At 42.5% G+C, this 24,542-nt stretch overlaps 1 protein-coding gene and 1 long non-coding RNA gene across 10 annotated transcripts in view; both read right to left on the minus strand.

The window, feature by feature from the left end:
- LOC118084639 (uncharacterized) overlaps window positions 1-5,081 on the minus strand; it is a 259,755-nt gene extending 254,674 nt beyond the window's left edge. For 2 of the 4 annotated variants that reach the window (XR_015949589.1, XR_015949599.1), the window contains exon 1: window positions 4,959-5,081. This is a non-coding gene — a long non-coding RNA (uncharacterized LOC118084639). The other 2 variants (XR_015949591.1, XR_015949593.1) reach the window with 2 other exon arrangements.
- A 14,334-nt stretch (window positions 5,082-19,415) lies between these two features.
- The window catches only part of USP25 (ubiquitin specific peptidase 25), a 57,126-nt gene continuing 51,999 nt past the window's right edge, over window positions 19,416-24,542 (minus strand). For all 6 annotated transcript variants that reach the window (XM_035114628.3, XM_088667981.1, XM_035114627.3 and 3 more), the window contains 6 exons: window positions 24,004-24,182; window positions 23,004-23,082; window positions 22,458-22,537; window positions 21,547-21,670; window positions 20,591-20,786; window positions 19,416-20,034 (listed from right to left, as the gene is read on the minus strand). In XM_035114628.3, coding sequence (XP_034970519.1) covers window positions 19,862-20,034; window positions 20,591-20,786; window positions 21,547-21,670; window positions 22,458-22,537; window positions 23,004-23,082; window positions 24,004-24,182 — 831 coding nt within the window. In that variant the 3' untranslated portion in view covers window positions 19,416-19,861. The remainder of the gene's footprint in view (window positions 20,035-20,590; window positions 20,787-21,546; window positions 21,671-22,457; window positions 22,538-23,003; window positions 23,083-24,003; window positions 24,183-24,542) is intronic.

The raw sequence follows: 24,542 nt of genomic DNA on the forward strand, positions 1-24,542 counted from the left end.
TCCTCAAATATATAAGAAACTGTATACATAGAGCTAAATCTCACCGAATTCTAAACTATTCAGTTCTCATAAATTTAACATAAACTTTTAAGACAATCTACACTTTTAGCATGGGACGCGGGTGGCACTGTGGTCTAAACCACAGAGCATAGGGCTTGCCAATCAGAAGATCAGCGGTTCGAATCCTTGCAACGGGGTGAGCTCCTGTTGTTCGGTCCCAGCTCCTGCCCACCTTGCAGTTCGAAAGCACGTCAAAGTGCAAGTAAATAAATAGGTACCGCTCTGGCGGGAAGGTAAACGGTGTTTCGTGCGCTGCTCTGGTTCGCCAGAAGCAGCTTAGTCATGCTGGCCACATGACCCAGAAGCGGACAAACGCTGGCTCCCTCAGCCTATAGAGCGAGATGAGCGCAGCAACCCCAGAGTCGTCCGCGACTGGACCTAATGGTCAGGGGTACCTTCACCTTTACCGTTACACTTTTAACAGCATATGCAAATTTTGAAAGTTTCTGCTCCTCCACTGAAAGATGGGTGCAGGGACAATTTGCACAGGCATGGACACCGACAGGAATTTTTCCTGGGGGACAGAGAGCCAAAGTAAATATTTGAATTATGTCAACAAATAGACATAACTAGCATCAGAGAACTGCTGTACCATTTGGTGTGGATTTGGTATTTGTGACAGATTGACAATGAGGCCTGGGTAGACCAGGCCTCAGAATAACTAGTATTCTAGGTTTCCACCTCCCTTATTTTTCAATGGATAGTCCGGCCATTCATCTACAGATAGACCTGCTGTCCTAATTATGCCCTTCAGTTCTTTCCCTGGTTTCCTCCATCATGTAGCACTACTACAATCAGCTTTACATCCATACACTGCATCTCCCAATCCAAAAACGGGGGTGGGGGTGGGGACCCAGGATCAGCAGCACTGGACTACCAGCCATACTCTAGCTTTCTGCTCCCCATAGCAAAATGGGTATTATAACAATTCTGAGTTACTTTGGAGGATTGGTGTAACCCATGCACAGCCCTGCTCCCTGTGATGCAGATACAATACAGGCATACCTAGAATCATAGAATCATAGAGCTGGAAGAGACCACAAGGGTCATCCAGTCCAACCCCATGCCAAGCAGGAAACACCACCAAAGCATTCTTGACATATGCCTGTCAAGCCTCTGCTTAAAGACCTCCAAAGAAGGAGACTCCACCACACTCCTTGGTAGCAAATTCATTTTATTGTACTTCAGTTTATTGTGCTTCAAAGATATTGCTCCTTACAAGGACATGAGTGCAGCTGCAGGCAACCCGGCTGCTTCCAGGGGATGGAAGCCCCCCCCCCCACACACACACTGCTGACACCCCAGGAGTGGAGCTAACTAGAGCTGCAACTTGGTTTTTCCCTTCCTGCCTCTGCAGCCAGGGGGCACTAGCTTTATAGGTTACAGTATGGTGTAAACATAACTTTTATATGCACTGGAAAACCAAAAAGATTGTGTGACTCGCTTTATTGCAATATTTGCTCTATTGTCGGTGGTCTGGAACCGAACCCACAATATCTCCTAGGTATGTTTGATGATGGAATTGATCTGCATTGGCAATAGCAGGGAAACTTTTACAAACTCGGGGCAGGGGAATCACTCTCTTTTTTTGCTATGAAACAAGATTCCAGGTAACTCCCATTTTTGCTGCTAATTTTCATTTTAGGGTACCTTTTGGCCAATCATAGCTACAATAAAACCCTGGATGCATGAATTGTTTTCTCTGAAGCAGCAATCACTCTTCTACCACAGAAGATAGGTATAAAAGCCTTAAAAATGAACCAAGATATTCTATAGGCAATGGATGTTTCACTGCTCTGTCTCTGATGGACTAGATCTGCTTTCCTAAGTGTCAGTCATTGCTATGACTTCATATATTGAGTAAAAAAAACACTGAAAGTCGGGAACAGGCTAGTCTGTAGCAAAACAAATGAGCTGAATAGTGTCTGCACATTTTGCCTCATACCTCAGGTTTGACTAGAAAAAAATCAAGGAAATCCATGTGCAGGTGGAGATATGTGATTAAACCTTTCCCCACCTATTTTTCCTCTTGTCACCTGCAGATGCTTTTCACAGAGACAAGATCCTCAGGTTTGTGCATGCTGCATGAGGTTGTGAAAGGTGACTGGGAGGTTATTGCAGAGAGAAAAGAAAGGAAGAGCAAAGCAGCAATTATCAAGCCAGATATTGTCTAACTATTCTGACAGGTAGTAGCTCCCTGAAATAGCAAACATAGGTCTTCATATCAGCCGCTACCTGATCGTTTTAACAGGAGATGCTAGGGATTGAACTCGGGATCCTCAGCATGTAAAGCTTGTGGTCTCCCATTAGGCTACAGTTCCTCCTCTCTTAGAGTTAAAAGGTTTGGCTAGAGTTAACCGGGAATTGTTCTCATTACTGTTCACTGTCTTCCGAAGAAGCTGAGAGCATGCTGAATTTCTCAAATGAAAGACTTTGAACTTTAAAATACCATTTTAAAACTATTTCTCATTTCAAAAGAATAAATCTCACTTATTCCTGCCTGAGATGACTGCCGCTTGCAAACCTTGTACCACTAACATTTGTCCTCCTAATAGTAACATTATAAAATAAGATGTATATTAGCAGCTGGCTCAGTTCTGGAGCACAGAAGCAGCTATTCCACTGAACCGTAACTCACATTATGGTGAGTCCTTCTAACATTTTGAAGGGCCTGTTTCATGATTTCAGGTGTATTTTTAAAATGCCCAAAGTAGTTACATTTCCAGAATAGTCCATCCAGTTTGAGGAATACAGCTTACAGGTCACAAGATGGGGTGGACTTATTTTGCTCTACCAAAATTCCCATTCTGCTGCAACACAGCACTCCAATTATGTTGCGAAGATCCAGGTAGCTTGGAGCTTCAGGAAGGCTCCCCACATGTCTATTTCACACAAAAAACAAAGGGGTGGTAGAGGTGTTCCTGGCCTATTAAACTGCATGTGGGGCCACTTGGTTCAATGCACTTAGTCTCTCTGTTAGGGATGCAGTAGAATTTTGTCTGGTTCACAATTTTTGCAAACTGACCTAGGGTGATATCCAGTTAAGTCAAACTTACACTTCTTGAATTGTGTGACACAGTTTTTTAAATTTAAATTTTATTTTTAGGGGATAAATTTGTATGATTTTGTACCAAAACTGCAGAAGCTGACATAAACCACACCTGATTTGAACACATCTGAAACTGGCACTAGAAATACACTGATTCACCCATCCCTAAGTGTATGTATATACATGTGTATTTATAGGTGTGTATAGTTACACATACACATGAACTCTCTTAGCACATAGAAACTAGAGATCAAGGAGAAGGGCCTACGTTTCTCCCTAATATATTGCACATAAACACATGCATATGCCTAAAGATTCGCCTCCTGTTTTCCTTCAAAGGTGTCATCAACAATTCAGATCACATCCTCTCCCACAACATAAATAACTTTAAAACTGCCAATGGTAGATTAAAACAGAACTACATTGAAATATTTACTCAGTGAAGTAGACACTCTTTGAAGATCTATGTTTTACATACAACCATTAAAAATTGTACCCATATTTGTGTCTTGTATTTTACATCCCTCTCTACAGTTTATACTGAAGCTACTAATGCATATTGTTGCACTCATGTTTATATGAAAGTCTACTTATGAGGACAGAGTTGTAGGAAAGGCACCAGGTTCCATAATAAAAATGAGCATCATCAACTAAGTACAACTTCTGCAAAAACATCTGCACATTTAAATGGTGTTCATAATGAGGTTACAAATGAAAAGCACCCAGCCTGCACACTGAAAACACCATCAGATAATACAGAAATCAAGACATTTGAATACCTTTTTTAAGTTCCCTAGAAGCCTGGATCACCAAAAAAATTCCCACCTCAAACAGCTTCAAAACATCTAACACACACCAAAGCAATTAATTAGAGATTAAAGAAGGCATAATATTATTTATTTGGTTTATAAATGCATTCGTGTTCTGTCTATTATAAGATAAGTAGGCACATTTTGAATTTTGAGAATGTCCTATGGGTGCCAGTCACCTGCACCCACAAAAAAGTCCCCTCAGAATTCTGCTATTTCCCAATGTTTTGCCATTCTAAGGGCACTCGGGTAGATATAAAATGGTGGCAGTAGGCCTTCAGACCTCCTCCAATGTTCTTTTAATGGGCTATCCAGAAATTGGATAAAATAACCTCCTACCTCTTTTCAACACCTACAACTGTGGTGTTATATTTGGTATGGCTATTTCAGGTTAACATTGTATACCACCTTCCTAATCTACTCATCTGTCTAAAACCATTATCTATTCCACACACAATCACCATCATCAAAACAGTTAAGAAGTTTCATAACTCATGCCACAATATAATCATTAATATGCCATAACTCTGCCCCACACATCCCAAAAGTAGTTTGGTTTCAAACTACTTAAGAATTTATTCAGTGTAATTCAGATAATAAACTAACCAGCTCCTGGACAGATACTAAAACTATCCCACCTTTCCGCTTCTCCAATTTGTTAGGCAATATGTTCCATATAAAGCATAAGCATCAATATTATCTGCTCAAACAGAAATTGGAAAATAGGCAACAAGCACCAGACAAGAATAGTTAAATGCTTAATAAAGGACAGATATACATAATTTGAAAAAACAAACCTTATGCTCTCCTATTTAAGAGTATACTGTCAACTTCCCCAATTGCTTCTTGCCACTTAAACAACAAAAATTACACATATTCACAAGATACGGTACATGAAGTGACCAGGCTATATTTTAAGGTACCTCAGATTAGAAAGTTTGTTGCATGGAAGGCTGAATTCTCTTTATAAAACCTTTTAAACTACACTTAAAGAGCACATATTAAAATTCCACTTGAAAATTCCCTCAGAGAACTCTTACCTGTGAGCAGCAGCTGATTTAAACAACAATGTGAGAGCCTCTTCCCATTTTCCTTTTTAGGACAAATTTATTCCCCTTTCAGTTCTGTACCTCTATGTTCTCTGCTGACCTAATTTTGTCTGTGATAAATGCCAGAGTTCGGCTGGAGTCACTTGAGCTGCTGCAGGAGAAGAATGGAAGTCAAAAATGAATGCACTCAACATTCCTCCTTGACAGATTGCTTGTCAAGAGGCTAAAAGCCTTGGAAAGCTATAGGTGAGGTAAAGCATTATAATAGCCATCCTTTAGATAAAATTGAATTCCAGTTTTCAACTAATTACTCCAGACTCCAATAATGAAGTTAAAGCTCATTGAAACTGAAAGGTTCAGCATTTTACTCAGGTCCCATGCATGCGGCATCAGTCAGTAGCCTTTTAAGTAACTAGGAAAAGATCCATGGAAGCAATGAAACCAATCAAGCATTTAGACTCGGTCTTGGGTCAAACCCTACTTAAGTGGCCCTGGTCAACAACCTGTGTCTGGAGATGTGGAATAGGAGCATGACCTTGATAATTCTTCTGAATCTCTCAGTAGCCTTTGATACATTTGATCATCCGATTTTTACAGGACGTCTGGTAGTGGAGGACATCACTTTGTGACTGGATTCGGGTGGTGTGGATACTACTCAGCCACACAGGAATCAACTTGTAGAATATAACAAGAATTCAGTCTTTTCCCCAGAAGGAGACTGCATGACCATGTATTTATTATTTTCATTTATTTATTCAAATCTTTCACCTATTGTAGAAATCAAGACGGCATCAGCTGATTTCCCATCCAGCCATCGACAAGACCCAGCGCTTCTTAGCTTCCGCAAAGATACTGCACCATATACCCTCAGATAATATTCTAGTACATAAAGATGATGTCATCGGTATGCTGGTGGCACCCAGCTTTGTCTTACTTTGTAATGTGACTGTAGTATAGCACCAATCCCTGAGTGTCAGTATCTACACTCAGTTTGGGGCGCAGTATGAAGAATACATTGAAGCTGAATCCTGACATGGCAAACTGTTGGCGAAAAGATATTACTTGGTGTGAAGGGATATCTGTTCTTTACAGGGTCACAATCCCTTTCGTCAAAGGATGAAAAGAAGCTTACTTAGCATAAAAGACCCTTTACATAGGGAAGAATGCAAAAGCGGAATAATGAAATAAGCCCAATCAAGAGGAGTCCCATCCGCCAACTGTGTGCAGCCCTTGGAAATGGGGCTTTTGTGGTTTAAAAGGTCTCCCACTCTTTCCCTAGAGTGCAAGTGCACAGGTTGGTAGAAAACGGCTTGGTTCTATATCCATGTTTCAGGCTGCAATGAATGTAACATTTCTCAAAATAATAAAAATCACCAAATTATAAACTGACAAAGAAAAGACTGTATATGCAGCAAAATATTTCCATACCAAACTTGATAAAATCCCACATACTCTTAAAGGCAAATCTGTGGAGACTTTAAAATGTCAATATTTAACAAGACATATGAAACTTCACCTCCACTTTCATAAGTGCTCATTTCTAAAGAAAATCAATATTTAAATGTATTAGAGAGCAATAAAACATTAGCAGTGAGACTGCAAACAGTTATTAAAATGGGCATATCCATTAAACTGTGGGTAGAGTCATGTAATAAAGATATTTTTGAATTAAAGTATGTTGCAGTAAATCATTTCCTTCTTTTAAGCTGTAGAAGCTAGATTACTGTTTATCTGTTTAATGCTTACCTAGCTCTTATAGTGCTTTGGAGTTTCAAAAGCTCCAAACATACCAGTGAAATTAGAAAATCTTTGAGCAATGGGTAAAATTTACCCAAGTTTTTTACACTCTAAAAATAAAGACTCTAGGAATTTGTTAACATGAGTGCATACCACACACTGCACCAGAACCAACAATGCAGTGACATTATCCTGTAATTTTCACGCTAAATGCCAATTCATATTAAAAGAAAACAGAACTGAAATAACTTCCTACATTTTTCTGGCAACAAAAATCTTCCTAATACATGGCAAATATGGGATAGATACTTTACAATGCTAATTGCAGGAATAATAATACACAAGGAATAATTTTTTTAAGACTTAAAAAGGATTTTAAAGGAGTAGTTAACTTAATTTGTGCACCACCTCTTCTTGGAGGTGGAGGGAGGCAGGAATCTCAATTGCTATCTTTGTGACCAAGCTCAATTCCAGCACCCTTGAGTAAGTGCCGTGGGCTTATGGGTACTGATACCTGTGTCAGATTGTATTTAGCACCTATCTGCCTGCCTCCTGACCTAGCCCCACCCAGTTTCTACCTTGAGCAGTGCAATGACCAATAGTGATGCTAAACACCACTGGACAGCTCAGCTGGTTAGAGCATGATGCTGATAATACCAAGGTCGCAGGTTCAATCCCCATATGAGACAACTGCATATTCCTGCATTGCAGGCGGTTGGACTAGATCAGGCATCCCCAAACTTCGGCCCTCCAGATGTTTTGGACTACAATTCTCATCATCCCTGACCACTGGTCCTGTTAGCTAGGGATCATGGGAGTTGTAGGCCAAAACATCTGGAGGGCCGCAGTCTGGGGATGCCTGGACTAGATGGTCCCAAGGGTCCCTTCCAACTCTGAAATGATACCTGTTTTACAGCCAGACATTGAAGATTACAGGACTGCTGCTGTCCAGCACAGGCAAACTGGGATGCAGGCACTGGTGGACCTGACAGGTGGCATTTTTGGGGACGGGGGGTGGTGGTCTCGATTCTGGAGCTAGCCATGTCTTTGACACCTCTCATGTAGTAGGCAGGAGGCACTGCTCTGATGGCTTTGTGCTGTGAAGCGGTCTATAAGTTTGTTTAACAATTATGACGACTTCATCTACTACTGCAGGAACTGGCATCCTGAGGTGGTTCTCATTCCAGGATACAGGAAAAGAAAACTTCAGTGAGAAAGGCTAAGTTTTACTATCCTTGTTTTCTAAGACAATTGGGGAAGTTTACACATTAAAATATCCATAAGTAAAACCTAAATGGCTCAAACACATGGACAGGAGGTGATCCAGCAGGAAAGACCACATAAATTGACCCCTCCCACATGGTTAGGTTATTTAAAGACTTCCCCAGCTGTCTGGGGGTGACACAGAAGATGGGCAACTCCTAACGTACTTAGAAATGTGTAAAGAGCCAATAACAAGAATAACAAGTATGTGAACATTTAATAGCAACTTCATAATTTGTCTGGTTCTGTTATGGTCTTGTTTTGTTTGTTTATACGGGCTTAAAGCCGTAATAAATATCTATCTAATTTCATAATTAATAGCCTTAAATAATTTACATCCCGAAGCCTGATTTTTTTGATGATTTAGGATTATTGGACTAGATATCATAATATATATTTTTTACAAACTGGCATAAGAAACCCTGTAGGTCAACCCATGTGTAAGAGAGAGGGCTTGCAGAGAGCAGCCCACTCTGCTTACTTCCATCAGATGGGAGAGCAGCAGCAAGTCTGGGAGTTCAAATCAGGAACAGGAAGGGTTAAGACGGGTCCAGGGCTCTGCAGAGTCCTGGTGGCTCAGCTCCAGGTTGGTAGCAGGGAAGCAGGGGAGGAGCTAGCTTCAGCAGGGGCTGGAAAGGAGGGAGGAGAGAGAACGGCACCTCAGGAGCCTGGTTTGGGACCACGGAGGACCCATAGAGCAAGGAGGAGGGGCGTTTGGAGTCTTAAAAGGGGGGTCAGAGCCCACGAGACGCCATTGTGGGCTTCTGCCCCATGCAGAGCAGACATGATTTGAGACATCTCACCACTGTATATAGCATGCACAATAAAACTATGAAAATCCAGAGGATGTGTGGAGTGCTTACTCGGGAGTAGCCAACACCCCATCTGTGACAGCAAGCCCACAATCTCTTGATGGCTACCCCGAGGGAAGAGGGCTGCAAATGTAGCAGCCGGCATGAAGTTGGCAGCATCTAAAGCAGAAGAGAGAGATGCCGAGGGAGGATTGGCATGAGTTGCCAGCACCCTGCAACTATGGAACGGCTCAAGCACCAGGTAGGCACCCGGGCACAGGGGAAGCCAAGCTTAGTGAACCGAGCAGCTCTGAACACAGCCAAGCCGGAGGAGCGGAGGCTGGACAAGCAGAGAGGACACTCGGGACGGGCCAGCACTTTGTAGGGCGACCCTCAGCACAAGCTGGCTCTAAGACTGAGAGGCATGGTGGCGTGGAAGTGCAGGAGGCTGAGAGGTGAGTCCGGGCAGAGGGGACAGACGGAGGGGAAAGGCAGCGGCCACAAGTTCCCATACAGTCCCGGGGAGGCAGCTGCAGCACAGCACAGCCCCCTCCAGCCAGATGTGATGCAGAGGGACAAAGCCCGCGCGCGGGTACTTTCAAACGCTGACGCGGGAAAACAGAGGGAAGAGAAAGGCGGGAGATGCCTTTACAATGCACCCAGCCACTGGGTGGAACACTGCCCCCAGAGGAAGGAATGGCGAGAGCAGGCAGGCACAGACACAAGCCTGGATGCCAGATCAGGAGGGGAGGGGCCAGGCAGAGCACCAACAACTGAGCCCTCCTGTAACACCCCACAGCACGACAAAGAGATGGAAGTGAGTCTGCAGCTGCCAAGAGGCCAGACCCAGGAGACAGTCGGGCTTCTCCGCAGGGGCAGCAGCAACGATTTCCTATCGGTGGACTTGGCTAAGCAGGATCAGATTCCCATTTTCCCAAGGGAGCTGCCCATGAGCGTCTTGACCGTAGGCGGCCGGGAATTGCAGGAGGGTGAGGTCACGCAACAGACCCCCTCTCGGAAGATGACAGTGAACAAGCACGCAGAAGTGCTAGCTTTGGACTTAATGGACAATGACCCTGTGGGCAGCCAGCGCCGGGGAGATCTCACCTTTGGAGATGCAGACGGCAAGGAGCACTGCAGGAAAGAAGGAGAATCCTCAGGATCGCACCACATCAGCTCCCCAGGCGGATGGAACGACGCAGAGGCGGGGATGCAGGAAGAGAAACTGAGCCAACTCACCAAAGAGGACACTTTTACCCAGAACATACGGAGGGACTTGAGGGAGAAAAAGGGGGCAGGGGAAGGGCTTGCCGAGAAAGAGGGGTTACTCTTTAGCAATGATGCCCGGTATATGCCCCAGGACTCCCTCAGAGGGAAGATTCTCAGGCAATATCATGACAACCCCACGGAGGGGCATGCAGTACATGTCTTCACGAGGCTCACACCCAGTAAGGCCAGTCTTGGGCGAAACCCCAGAGCCTTCCCAGAGCAGGGGGAGGGGGAGATTGGGGGACCACCTATTGAGGCATGGGGTGAGAGGAGGGAGACAGTACACCAACAACTGGATGGAGACGTGGCAAGGGGCAATGAGGCTTACAAGGAGGGGGCAGACCATCACAGGGGACTGGAGAAGGTCTTCCACGGAGGGGACAGGGTCTGGCTGTGGTCAGAAGGCCTTCCCATGGGGGGAAGGGGGAAGAAGCTGGCACCCAGAAGGCTGGGGCCCTTCAAGGTTCTGACACAGATCAACCCTGTCACCTTCAGGGGGGAAGCACCTACAGCGAGAAAGGTCCATCCCGTGGGTCACAGGTCTTTGCTCTCACACTTTAGGGAAAGCCCAAGGTTCAGAGGACGTGACACACATCCAACACAAGACGCTGACAGGAGGGAGGGGGAGGAAATCACACAAAAGACACTAGACAGAAGGGTGGAGGGAGAAGGCAGCCAAGAGGTTCCAGAAAGAAAGGAAGAGGAGGAGGTCTACAGTGCCACAGCGAGCCCGGGCTCCCGGTGGGGGGAGGGGGGGTTAAAATGTCTGATGGCCAGGCAGGGCACTCCTGCTTCCCAAAACGCGGAGGCAACCACGCACACCATGCAAGGGGAGGACCGCACACTGGAACTGCACGCTCCTTTCTCCCACAGACCCAAACCACCACACGTCAGTAGCACAGGGAACACAGAGGGGGAGGGCGATCCCAGGTGGGGAGCAGGGGAGACGCAGACCCAAGGAGCCCTCCGGGAATCGGAAGCAATTTTCCAGAGGGAGGAGGAGGATGACAACGGAAGGAACTACACGGACCAGCCACCCAGCACCGACGGGGAACAGGATTTTACACACACTACAGAGGAGGAAGACCTGTCAGGCTTCCAGCCCTCTTTACAGACATCAGACCAGGCAAACCAGGCCTCAGAAAGGGGGGGGAGCCTGGAGGGGGGGTGGATGTAAGAGAGAGGGCTTGCAGAGAGCAGCCCACTCTGCTTACTTCCATCAGATGGGAGAGCAGCAGCAAGTCTGGGAGTTCAAATCAGGAACAGGAAGGGTTAAGACGGGTCCAGGGCTCTGCAGAGTCCTGGTGGCTCAGCTCCAGGTTGGTAGCAGGGAAGCAGGGGAGGAGCTAGCTTCAGCAGGGGCTGGAAAGGAGGGAGGAGAGAGAACGGCACCTCAGGAGCCTGGTTTGGGACCACGGAGGACCCATAGAGCAAGGAGGAGGGGCGTTTGGAGTCTTAAAAGGGGGGTCAGAGCCCACGAGACGCCATTGTGGGCTTCTGCCCCATGCAGAGCAGACATGATTTGAGACATCTCACCACTGTATATAGCATGCACAATAAAACTATGAAAATCCAGAGGATGTGTGGAGTGCTTACTCGGGAGTAGCCAACACCCCATCTGTGACACCATGCTTTGACTCCTCACTTCTGTAACTCTGCATCTGATCCTTTATATATTCTTGCCAACAGTATTCACAATTGTAGCTTGTTTTTTTACACAAATATGCACATCACTTAAATTTGGGAATTTGCCCATATGCAGATTGGGCATTGGTTGCAGCCAGTGTAAACAATTATTAAAACAAACACACCCAGAACCTTTTGAACAAATGACATAATTGGTAGCTGAATAAAAACAGCTGAATTTTGGCACAATTTCTTTCATATAAAAAGACCCTCCAAAACTAATTTAACTAATATTACTATTTTCAGCTATACATAAAATATGTAGTATAGGGTTTTTATCAACAAACTGACTAAGCATTTAACCTATCTTATAATGAAAATTTAAATTGATGGTTGCAATTAGAACTTTAAGCATAGCAATGATAAAGAATAAAAGACCAAACAAACCTGATGTCTCAGAGAGCTCTTTAGGGAAAACCACATGCACACACATCGAAGGACAGGGAGCAATATTCTACTAAGCCTTAGCAGTCTGAGACAGCACCTCAAACTAATACACTGCAAACCACCGCCATGTGGTAATGCTTAAAACATATTGACAGTCTTCTAAAGCTTTTTGCCTTCTCCTGTATATATCACACCATTGATTCCCCTGCCCCCTCTTTTACTGAACAGGCATGACTTTATAAATGATGGGCATGAAATACTGTGGGAGTCAGAGTGAACATATTTCTGCTGAAGTTCAGACGTCAATGGCCCATAGGAAAAGTGGGTCAGGTGTTGTTAGCCCCTTTTCCTGTTTTTTTTGGAGTGGGGTGGGGAGGGGAGTAGGATTATGTTTAGGATGGTGGGTAGCTGGAATTCACAGGTGTAGTACTTTGCAAACTGCCCATTTCTACTTGTGCTTCATAAGTTACAGGGGGGCAGGGAACACAATTAAGCTTATTGGATGGTCATACAGCTTACTGGCTAGTCACTCCTATGTAGCCTGGCCCACACATAGGGTAGCTGTGGATGAGGATGGAATGGTCCCTTTCTTCATTGTAGCATACTAAGTGCTCCCAATGCATCCAGCCAAGTTAAGCAGTAAAATGTGGTCTAGTGGAACATTGATCTAGATTTCACAAGAACTAAATTTTTGAAGTTGTCTTAGCTTTTTCCACTTTACTTTCTCTGCCTCTTCTTCTGGTGCAGATTTTTCCATTGTTTCCTACGAGTCTGTTTTCATGAGCTCATTTTCCATTCTAAATTTTGCACAGCAAGCTCTAGGGCTTTCCCAGCTTTTATATAAAAAGGTAAAGGTAAAGGGGCCCCTGACCATCAGGTCCAGTCGTGTCCGACTCTGGGGTTGCAGCGCTCATCTCGCTCTATAGGCCGAGGGAGCCGGCGTTTGTCCGCAGACAGCTTCTGGGTCATGTGGCCAGCATGACAAAGCTGCTTCTGGCGAACCAGAGCAGCGCACGGAAACGCCGTTTACCTTCCCGCCCTATTTATCTACTTGCACTTTGATGTGCTTTCGAACTGCTAGGTGGGCAGGAGCTGGGACCAAGCAACGGGAGCTCATCCCGTTGCAGGGATTCGAACCGCCGACGTTCTGATCAGCAAGCCCTAGACTCTGTGATTTAACCCACAGCGCCACCTGGGTCCCATATATATATATATATATATATATATATATATATATATATATATATGCATGCTGCCATTATTTTTCTCTTTCTCATCAGCCTGGGCCTATAACCCTATTGATGTGGAGGGTGGGGTGATTAATAAAATCAATCCTCCCAACTGGGAATATCCCCTCACTCACCCAGTTTAAGATATTCCAGTGTTTTTCAGCAGAGTTTCTTTTCTTTCAGCAAAGTAAGCGGCTCCCATTATGTCAAAGAAAATTGCAACACAATAACATAGTGTCCGAGAGAAACTACAACATGAGACAAGAATGTCAGTTTGTCTACCTGAACTTAACTGAACACCTGAAGGGAGGGGCCCATTTCAGAGAACAACACAAAAGCCCCGCCCACCAGATGACAGACATTCTACTAATCAAATTAGCCCCCAGTGTTTTCCTTACAGATAAATCCTAATTTTTGAAGTTGTCTTAGTGGCCACTGGGTGTCACTCTTGTTCCACAGACACACAAAAAATGAAGCTTTCTCCCCCACCATAATGAGATAAATAGACACAGTCACTCCCCAATCTTAGCAGTTCCAAATTCAGAAGCTGACATACTTTGTAGATAAATGTATAATTAAGATAAATGAGATGAGATCCAAATGAATGTATGAGGATAGTCTACAGTTAACATGGTTTGATTAAAATTCATTCAAATGTGTATCTCCACCCATGAAGTCACGTGGGTTAACTTATTTATAAACTCATAGAATCATAGATGAGTAAAGTTTGAATGAACCCCAAGGGTAATCTAGTCCAACCCCCTGCAATGCAGGAATCTCAGCTAAAGCATCCAGTGGTGGTGGATTGTCCTCAACACAGCACAACCCCCAAGTTTTAAATGACTGACTCTCTGAACAGATCCCAAAAATTGTCTAAATTGGGGAAGGGCAAGCAAGATTTTTTCCACGTCTTATTATATTTTACAGTTACAGTATTTAAATAAATGTCCTCTTGGGGGTTTTATTTCAAAACTGACTGTTATAAAACACTTGGGACGGTTTAGAAACCACTTATAAAAGAGAAACCATCTTGGCTGCGAGTTCTGAAAGATCTGCTCCCTGCCTTACAGGCCTTTGTCCACCTAGCCTAGGAAGGCTGGGCCCTGACTATAAAAGGTGGGGCTCCTAAACAGACACTTGACCTGGAGTATTGCTGGGGGGGGGGTTTGCTGGGGGTGAGTGGCTTGTTGCTGTTTTTGGAATTTTTGTATGCTTATTTTGTATGTTTATTCTCATTTTATGTGGAAATTGTTCAGTTTGGTTGTGTGCTTTGTTTTTTATTTTTATTTTATACAAATAAAATGATGTATGTATGTATAAAGGCTTCAGCCTGTAACGTTGAAGTGATAATCCAGTCCAGGTTTAATTTTCAAATGCCTTGAAGAAAAAATAAATTCCACTTTTGTTTTCCTTTGATGGCAAGGAAAACAATCAAAGTTGAACATCCTCCAGGACAGTCATCAAACTTTTCAAATGTAGGACTCACCTTTAACTGCATCCTGCAACTTGGGATCCACTTTTCTTTTTTTATAACCGTATGTCGATCCTTCTTCCATTTCACCTCTTTCCCCCTAATCTTCCACTTCTTGAAATGCTTAAAAGGTGGAGATATTGCTGGTGGTGAGGCTCATCATAATTTGATTATCCAGCCTTCTTAAGTGCATTTGCTCATTTTGGGAAGTAAATTGTTTCATATGATATGACTTCTGAAAATGTCTCCTCAGTTTTTGAAGCATGGGCTCTCTTCAGATTGGAGAGTAACATCTCTCAAATCAATACTACCACACAAAGGGCTACAGTAATTCAATTTTATTATCAACTCTCTAATGTTGTGGTCTCTGGGGAGGCATCACAGTATAGAAATTAGCTGTGTTTAATTCAGAGAAAAGAGTAAAATAAAACTATATATATACCGTGTTTCTCATATTATAAGACATGTCTTATATTTATTTTTTCCTCAAAAAACCACACTATGGCTTATTTTCCAGGGATGTCTTATTTTTTTCCTCCTCCTCCTGCCGCGGCCGGCATTGCTGCTGCGCCTATCACTATGCCTTATTTTCGGGGTATGGCTTATATTCCTTGAATGCTTAAAAATCCTGCTATGGCTTATTTTATGGGTATGTCTTAAAATATGAGAAACAGGATATATATATATATATATATATATATATAATTTGTGTCGCTTATATGTATGTTTAGGGTTTAGTTGTTTAGTCGTGTCCGACTCTTTGTGACCCCATGGACCATAGCACGCCAGGCACTCCTGTCTTCCACTGCCTCCAGCAGTTTGGTCAAACTCGTGTTCGTAGCTTCGAGAACACTGTCCAACCATCTCATCCTCTGTCGTCCCCTTCTCATCTTTCCCAACATCATGGTCTTTTCCAGGGAATCTTCTCTTCTCACGAGGTGGCCAAAGTATTGGAGCCTCAGCTTCACGATCTGTCCTTCCAGTGAGCACTCAGGGCTGATTTCCTTAAGAATGGATAGGTTTGATCTTATTACAGTCCATGGGACTAAGTCTCCTCCAGCACCATAATTCAAAAGCATCAATTCTTCAGCGATCAGCCTTCTTTATGGTCCAGCTCTCACTTCCATACACCACTACTACCTTTACCTAGATGCTACCAAAGAAGAGACACATCAGCTTCTTAGGAAGATAGCCAGCTGTTGGAACTGTTCTGGCTGTTGAACTATTGAGGCCCAAATGTATTCTTACACTTAATCCCAGAATTCTGGGGCCTTTCCCTGTACTTCACTAGTATGCAGAGGGTCCCTCCCTGAAATATTAACTCTGATAAGCTTTATTGCTTGCTCATTCTTCACGAAACACAATAGTCCTCATTGATGCTATTCAGTGCTATTTTTCTAGGAAAAGAGGTGCTGGAAATCACTTCTCTTATAACAGCAATGGTGCCCACCTGAGAGGTGCCAGCACGGAGTTCCAGCAAGTTCCGGCTGGAAAAAAAAAGGCCTGGTGCTATTGAACTTGTCTCATGCACATAGCCTTCTTGCTTCAGCAGAAGCAAGGCCTAGATCAGGCATCCCTAAACTGCGGCCCTCCAGATGTTTTGGCCTACAACTCCCATGATCCCTAGTGAACAGGGCCAGTGGTCAGGGAAGATAGGAATTGTAGTCCAAAACATCTGGAGGGCCAAAGTTTGGGGATACCTGGCGTAGATGAACTATCCTTCCCCTGTGTGTGTGCCTGCTCTGCCTCTGAGGCACTGACAGGAAAAGGCAGGCCTGAACAAGCACACTGCTGCTAATATTCCTGAGGTAAAAAAGGGTGGAAAAACAGGAGAGGCCTCAGAGAACACTTCTCAGTGTCCAGCCCCATCACAGTCTTTCTTGGCATTTGTGGGATCTAGTTGTTGCTGCAGGATGGTGTTTTATGACTGCTGCAAGACAATGGACCAGGGATGGAGTGTAAACTTCCTGTACCACATGGAAACTTTGAACACACTTGTGAGTTTAGGCAGCTGAGAGGTGCTGAAACTTGGGTGGATCCCCTTTCTCTCCTAATCTCTCCCAAACCCAAAAGGAAAGAACACATCCTGTGAAGAAACAACCGTACTGAGGGAATACATACATCCAAACAATGTTGCTAACTAGCTTCTTTTGCTTTGGTGCACAGGCTGTGGTACGATTCTGACAAGCCCCATGAAGCTGCATCAGGAGTGGAAAGCAGCCTCTCCTCAGAAACATCCTTTCTTTCAGGCTTTGGGGCCTGGACACACCAAGCCACATCCTGAAAGTGTTGCTCCGTCTTGCAAATTGAATATGCTGTTGAAATTGAATTCAAACAGTGTGGCAACAGATCAGACACAAGCCATGCTAAAAGCCTGTTAACCATATAGGCTGCTAAGGGGTAATTCTTCCAGGAAATCTTTCCAGGAAGTGGTTCTTCTCATAAGTAAAGACTTCCAAACCTGGAACCACTGGAGAATGTTGCATTTCAGCTTTCTGAAGATTGTTTGTTAAAGCTCAATGTGTTTTACAAGCTAAACCTATGCAGTCATGAGTACACAACACTGCATTTTATGGAGCTTACTCCTATAACTGCAGTCATGCCACATGACCAAGGATGTGAACTCTGCCCACTCCCTCTAAATTCCACCATGCTATCTGTATAACCACCCTATTATAAGGGAGTACTATGAACAGTTCCTCTTGCTGCTCTGGAGTGGAAAGAGCTCCACTGGGCAGCTCTTTGCTCCTTCAAGTCCAATGGCCATTTAGTCATACTGGCATAGCTGCCAAGTATCCCGTATCCGCCGGGAAAACCCCTTTTTTCTTACCGTTTCCCGGCGGTCTCCCGTTTGGTGGGAAATCCCGGTATTGTCCCTTAAATTGGCTTCTGCCCGGCGGCCATTTTTCTGGTGCCGCTTTGCCCTTCTATGGGCACCAGAAAATGGCGGCGCCGGCACCGGAAGTCGCTTCCGCGCATGACCGGAAGTTGCGTGACGCGACTTCCAGTGGCGCTTTGCCCTTCTATGGGCATCAGAAAATGCCGGCGCCGGAAGTCGCTTTTACGTGTTTCCGGTCATGCGCGGAAGCGACTTCCGGCGCCGGCGCCGCCATTTTCTGGTGCCCATAGAAGGGCGAAGCGCCACCGGAAGTTGTGTCACGCAACTTCCGGTCATGCGCGCGCTGCCGATCCCGGATCTTTACGACCCGGACTTGGCAGCTATGTACTGGTGGTGCCAGAACCGAGTTCTTGCCAGCCTTCTGCCATCACTCACAAAAGGCAAGGCAAAAGAGGCGAAGAGGGAGAAATGGCAACATTTTAATGAGGCATACCCAGAATAAATTCCTGTGGCAAAGCACTGCTAACCATTTTACCCACCCAACATAAATACTTCTTAAAGAGACCAGCCTGCAGGAGCATCAGAAATCTAGGCTATCGGGACATTGACTGTGGGGCCTTCTTCCTTGCTGGGAGCACACATTTGTAGAGGGGAGAATCTAAGTCCTATACAAAAAATGTGGTCCCATCATATCAGAGAAAGTGCAAAAAGAGGCAGATACAAGCAGGTACTCTCTAGCTAGTAAGGGAGATGGTTTTGTGGAGCTCTTATTATTAGTGTCAAGCATTTTTCTAAATACATATTTAGCATTTGCTGGGGAAGCCACGTGATTTCATTGTATAATTTCTGACCGAGTGCAGCAAACTGTAGGCCATCAAGCACAATTCCTAAAACAAAGTAAGGCTTGAAGATCTAGTACTGTGTGTAATACTGTTTCCACATGATTACCTACCCACGTTAGGACATCACAAGTTTATTGTCTAATACGATTAGCAGGTTTTGGTCAATTTGATATTGTTGGGACTAAAAACAGTTTAGTTTCTTACTAACCTTGCTGTTTTTAAGTGGCACTGAAATTGTGTTTAAGTAGAATTGCCACTCTGAAACCAGTGGCTTATTTAGCACAGTACCTTGTGTCTAGGCAGCACACAATCCAGCACCATTACAAAATGGAAAAATTGGAAAAGTCACCTTAAATGTCTGACTTGTATCAGACACTGCTTTCCATAATAGAATACATAAAAGTAAGCAATCATTCCCCCATTGTCCCAAGAGAGAGTCCTGTCCTCCAGCCACATTCATACAGTGTTCACTTCTCTCTAGGACCTGCCTGTGGTTTGCCCTAAAGTGCCAACTGAGGGCCAGGATGCCAAAGAAATCTGTCAAAAACAGAGCAAAGCAGCATAGACTTCAGAAACATCTGCAAGTCAGAGCACTCTGCCCGGTCAATTAGCATTACCCTAGTCTATTAGTCTGCATAGTTGCTGCATTGTCTATATATGTAGTCTCAAAATAAACATTCTACAGCAATAATTGTCAAATGGCATGTATGATGTCAGAAAATTGCAGGAGCCGATAAACACTACAAGTAACAGATGAAGAGGCACAAGAGCCCAGGGAAGCTTTCAGCATGCTGACGTATTCCAAGTCCCCGAACGATACATAAAAACATGCCAATACCTACTCTCCTTTCTCCACAGTAGTTCACCAAGCTTTACTGTTCATGTAAAATAGATCTCTATGATTCACAAACATACAGTTCATCTGCAACCAAAGTAGCCATAAATAAAACTTTTTATTCTTTGATGTAATTTACAAGCTACCAGGTACCATGTATTTTACAATGGTCACTTTAAAATTGATGCAGTCACAGAATGGCCTAGACTGAACAGAAAGCTGTTGTTGATGAAGTGAAGGATCTTAAGACATAAGCAAAGTAATACTGTAACAGGTACGTGGCAAAAAGCAGATTTGCCGAAATAAATCAGACTTGTAATGTTGCACGAGTTCTGGCTGATAACAAAAACTGAGTGCCATGCGATTCTCAGCTTTATTGCCTGCAGTCTGGCTAATGTCTGTACAGTCCTCTTTCTTTCCTTGTGATTTATTAAAATGAAAAAGTTAAAAACTATAGCAGCAACAAGCAAACCCTGTGACAGGAAGGCAAGGGTTAAATAACTAAAAATAGTTTATACAGTGTGCTTAAGGAAGGTCTTCAGAGTTTATCTTCCGTCAGCTGGAGTTCGACTGAGTGATGACATGATTCGGGCAAATCGTTCGCACAGTTCATGGGTGGAATATGAAGGTAACTTTGGTGGGTCGTTGAAAACTTTAATTTCTGTAGAACAATCTAGCAATTTTGGCAGGAAGTCTGTCAGCTTTTCTTGCAAGTTGGCTGTAAAGAAGATGTATATATTTATATTTATCTGTTTGTAACTGGCCAAGTGACTTAAATTGTGAGTAATCTTTGCATGCAAATTTTTATATTTAAAGGTTTCCTTTCCTTCTCATAGTCCCACTTAAGAAGGAAAGGAAGCCTGCACTCTCTTAACCTTTAGCTGTTCTCTTAACCACATTTACTCTTAAACAGCAGCAACAAAAACGGCTCACTGGAACTTTAGGATTAAATTCTATGAAGAATGTGCATAGCTTTTATAGTAAAGAAGGCTCTATCTTGCAGATTTCTGAACTATGCATCTCAAAATGTGTTTAAAGATTAATAAACTGATCACAATCTAACAGCTGAACTTCTCTCTCCTTTCGTCCAACTTTTTTATTTTGTTTACTCTTCCAATATCATTCTTCCAACTGTATTAACAATACAGTACAGGCATACTAGAGATGTACCTTACTTAGATTATAACTGATATGCGGAAAGAAACTTACTCAGAGTTCCTAGTAATACATCTTATTACTGTATATGTATAAAAGTACAATTGTAAATAACATACGCTCCATTTCTTGTCCAAGGTATGAACACCATCGATTTCTCATATCTTCTACAGCAACAATATCTTTTTCCTCTGTTTCATCCACCAGTAACAACGGCAAACATGGGACAATAAGATCATTCATAATTTCCAGTCCTTTATTCACTTCTCGATCATCTCCAGATTCAAACTGTGCTGCAGCACACTCATTTAATTTCTAAGTATACCATAAAGAGAAAAATCAAACTGTTAGTGTTCATATTGTGTAATAGCTCCAAGCTACTAGTCCAAGGATTTGAGAACCAGGGGCAACCAATATAATCAAATACTTTTGCATGGAGTACTCTCTAAAATGTCATGTAACTGCTGATTTATGCAGTGGTATTTTTCTGTTAGTCTAGTTACTCCAAATGAGGTTACCTATGTGTTAGAACATGTGAAGCAATGTTTTTATATCAGCTAACAATAATGCTTGTGCAGTTTCATTCAGAGAGCCTTATTCCATCAAATATTCATGTGAACCATATGCAACTCCTATCACATATCATTTATTGGAACAGCTCCTAGAACCAAGTTCTTTTAAATCCTTGATACTTCAATTTGCATTCTGGCAGTCTTTTTCCAGAATCACAAAATAAGCCATTTGTGTCCATTCCATGATACAACTGGTTTTGCTAAGCCATATGGCACCAAGGTTGCTCACCACTGCAAATGTCACCCACTTGTTCTATGAAACAAGCTGCGCAGGATACACATTAATGTATGCTAAAGTATGATGCATAAGAATAACTAAAAGCATAGAACAGTTCTTAGCCACAGACCAGAATCTAAATATAATTATGATACTGATTAGGACTACATGTTTAAAAAAGAAATCTGCAGTTTTTCCTCAAAAAAATAAAACATTGTACACTAGCTGAATAGTGAAACAATAACAATGGCGTTGCTAAAAAGGTGTTCAATTGGATTCTACTTACTAGTAAACATTCTCTTCTATAATGGGATATCAATTCTTCATCATGACCTCTGTTTGAGCCTTTTGCTAAGAGTTCTTTGTTCTTATGGTAAGCACAGAGAAGGTACACCAAGGCATTCTTAAAACTACAATAAAAATGAATTATTATTATTATTATTATTATTATTATTATTATTATTATTAAAAAGGTACTAGAAAGGCATTTTAATGTGATTCTTGAAATCGTCTCTTAATGGCATACAATATTGTATCTAAATTCAAAAACATATCGTATCAAATCCTGTCTCAAACACCAAAAAATTAGATTGCCTACATTGCAAGAAAATATTTAGTGGGGCCAGCCCAATCCTATAGTTCTGTTAAGGCAGTAGCAGCTATGCCACAGATAAACCAGATTAATATAGAAACAATTTATTCCTGTTATGGAAATGCTTCCATGCAGACCATTCTGCTAATTGTGGAATGCATATGCATTTATAATACTTATATCTTGCTTTATGTGAGAGCCAAGAGGCACTCAAAACAACTTAAAAATAGAGTCTCAAATAAAAATCTAATTCAAATCTACTGCAGACCTGGTTGCTCACTGGAGCAAGATGGTACCAATCCGGCCTGGCTGCACTTCTGGGCCCAATTCAAAGTGCTGGTTTTGACCTTTAAAAGGCTCAGGACCACAATACCTTAAGGACCTTAAGGGTTACAGATAGATACTTTAATGTCAATAACAATATTTTGGGGAGGGGACCAGATTGTACAGATGGCACAACCGACAAAAGAATTTCCATGCCCAGTCATCCTTACACATTTGTATAATTTATCGCTTTTCAACTGTATATGGTGCCTATATAACCATTCGATTGCAAATGTACTGCAGTACTTTCTTTGTAGATTTTAAGAGGTAGATTCCCTTACTTCTTGTTCTGGAAACATTCCAATCCCACCATGAGGTACACAGTTGTATCTCTGAAGTTTCTGTACTCTTGGTGCCACCACTGCAAGTAAAAATAAATAAATAAATAAATAAATAAATAAATAAATAAATGTGTGCATAAGTTTTTTTTAAATGATGAAATAATAAACATCCAATTTCAGTGCTGTCAAACCATGAGTTCAAAATACTTTTTTGCCTCCTTTAGATGACCATGCCAATGAAAAAATATGGAGTAACTCTGGATATGGAGATTCAACATGTCATTAAGAACAATGCACCCTGCCTGCTGACTAATTTTCTGACTCGCCACCCCCCCACCATTTCTGCAGTCACTGCCTATTGCATGCAAGCTGCTTGCAAGTCCATTTAAAATCCAAAACTAGAAGGCCACGCTTCCCTGAAAATTCTCAGCTTCTGAGCTCAATACTTGTCACTTGCTGTTTTTTTAGGACTTACATTTAAACACACACAAATAAATTCATTTTACCTTAGGATGAGTAAGAGGAAATACTTCTGACAATACTAACCTCATAATCTTCCATTTTTACTTCATCTGGCTTTATCATTTCAATTTTGGCTCGGGCCACTTTCATTATGTTACGGCACCTTTTAAAAGGAAAAGGATGTTACTGACTTTGTAAATCCTGTTTTGCAGCCATTTCGGAGCAGGAATGTGAGAGGGAACTGCCACTCTCCAGACACCTACTTCACGAGGGCCTGCCCTCTCAGGATTGGGGTGCCTGTGAGTATGTGTTGCAAAACAACCTCTTGTATCAGTTGCAAACTGAATGGGGACTGTTTCTGTGTTCATGCAGAATGGGCAGAAAAACGGGAGGTTCGGTAAGCCTGCAATTTTTAAAAAAATTAAAAAGGCATAGCACTTCTCTTTCTTCTTCAGAGCAGGCTTCCTTGGAAGATAGTATTTTAACCTGGATCTTGCATGTCTTCTCAGGTAAGAGACCTACTGAATGACTAGATATTATTTCTGTGACTTCAATTAGGACTGGCTGATTTATTTTAGATGGCTTGGCTTTATGAACTAGCCTAATGCATTGCCTGAAAGTGCTGCTACAAAAATGGCAGGGTCACCGGGGGACTCATCTTTGATTTCATTTTTTTTGTTTTGTACTTCTTTAATTCTTCAGTTTGTTATTAATCTCATTGTAGGAGCCTTCATGCTGCAGTATTACTTGCTGTACTAGACAAAGCCAGCCTTAGAATGCATTTAAATTATCACATATACAGCATGTACTTTTCTCTGGTTTCTTCGGTGCAGACATGTTTCGCTCAAGTTTATGCCAGCAACTATCTTTAAGTGTCACAAGGTGGAGCTATAACACTTTTGCTACATATCTAGTGTTTTCTCATAGAACCGCGAGGTTTCTTTTTGAAAAGAACTCATTCTGCTTAACTGCATTTGCAGAAGGAAAGCTAAATAATTTGCACCTTATTTCCTAAAAAAAAAAAAAGCATTCTACAGAAGCTTTGCTTGAAGTATGTTGGACCAGACACACATGCATACATTACCTTTCATCAAAACTCAAATTGTGATCTGCAAACTGTTCCAGCAACGTTCTCTCAATTATTTTGTTTGGAGCCTGATTTTGGATGAAGTATACAATTGCATGATGCAAACGGTAATCACACTCAGGTGATGTTTCTTGTTGGGCAAGTTTGAGTAATCGTGCGTATTCCAATTTTATTGCCTAAACATTAAAAAATAATGACAGCCATTTTTAACAGGACAGTTTTTTAAAAATGAAAAATTTAAACTACGTTAAAAGCTCTATACAATTTAAATATCAGCACCACTAATAAGAAACAGGAATATTTAATTCCAAAGCCATGATACTCTTTTCCAATGACACTTAAAACTATCCTGGATGAAGACAGAAATAAAACTTTAAAACATCATTTCAGCAATATGGCAAAAGTGCTGCAGTAGTAAGTATCAAGCAAACATTCAGCTTCTAAAGGAAAACATAAATTATTTTAAGTGGCAAGACATTAAACAAAAGGGCTCTATCAAACTTAATGCTACTTGGAGTAGACCCATTCAAAATTAA

The sequence above is a fragment of the Zootoca vivipara genome, chromosome 4 (assembly GCF_965207765.1).
Source record: "Zootoca vivipara chromosome 4, rZooViv2.hap1.1, whole genome shotgun sequence".
Classification (NCBI taxonomy): domain Eukaryota; kingdom Metazoa; phylum Chordata; class Lepidosauria; order Squamata; family Lacertidae; genus Zootoca; species Zootoca vivipara.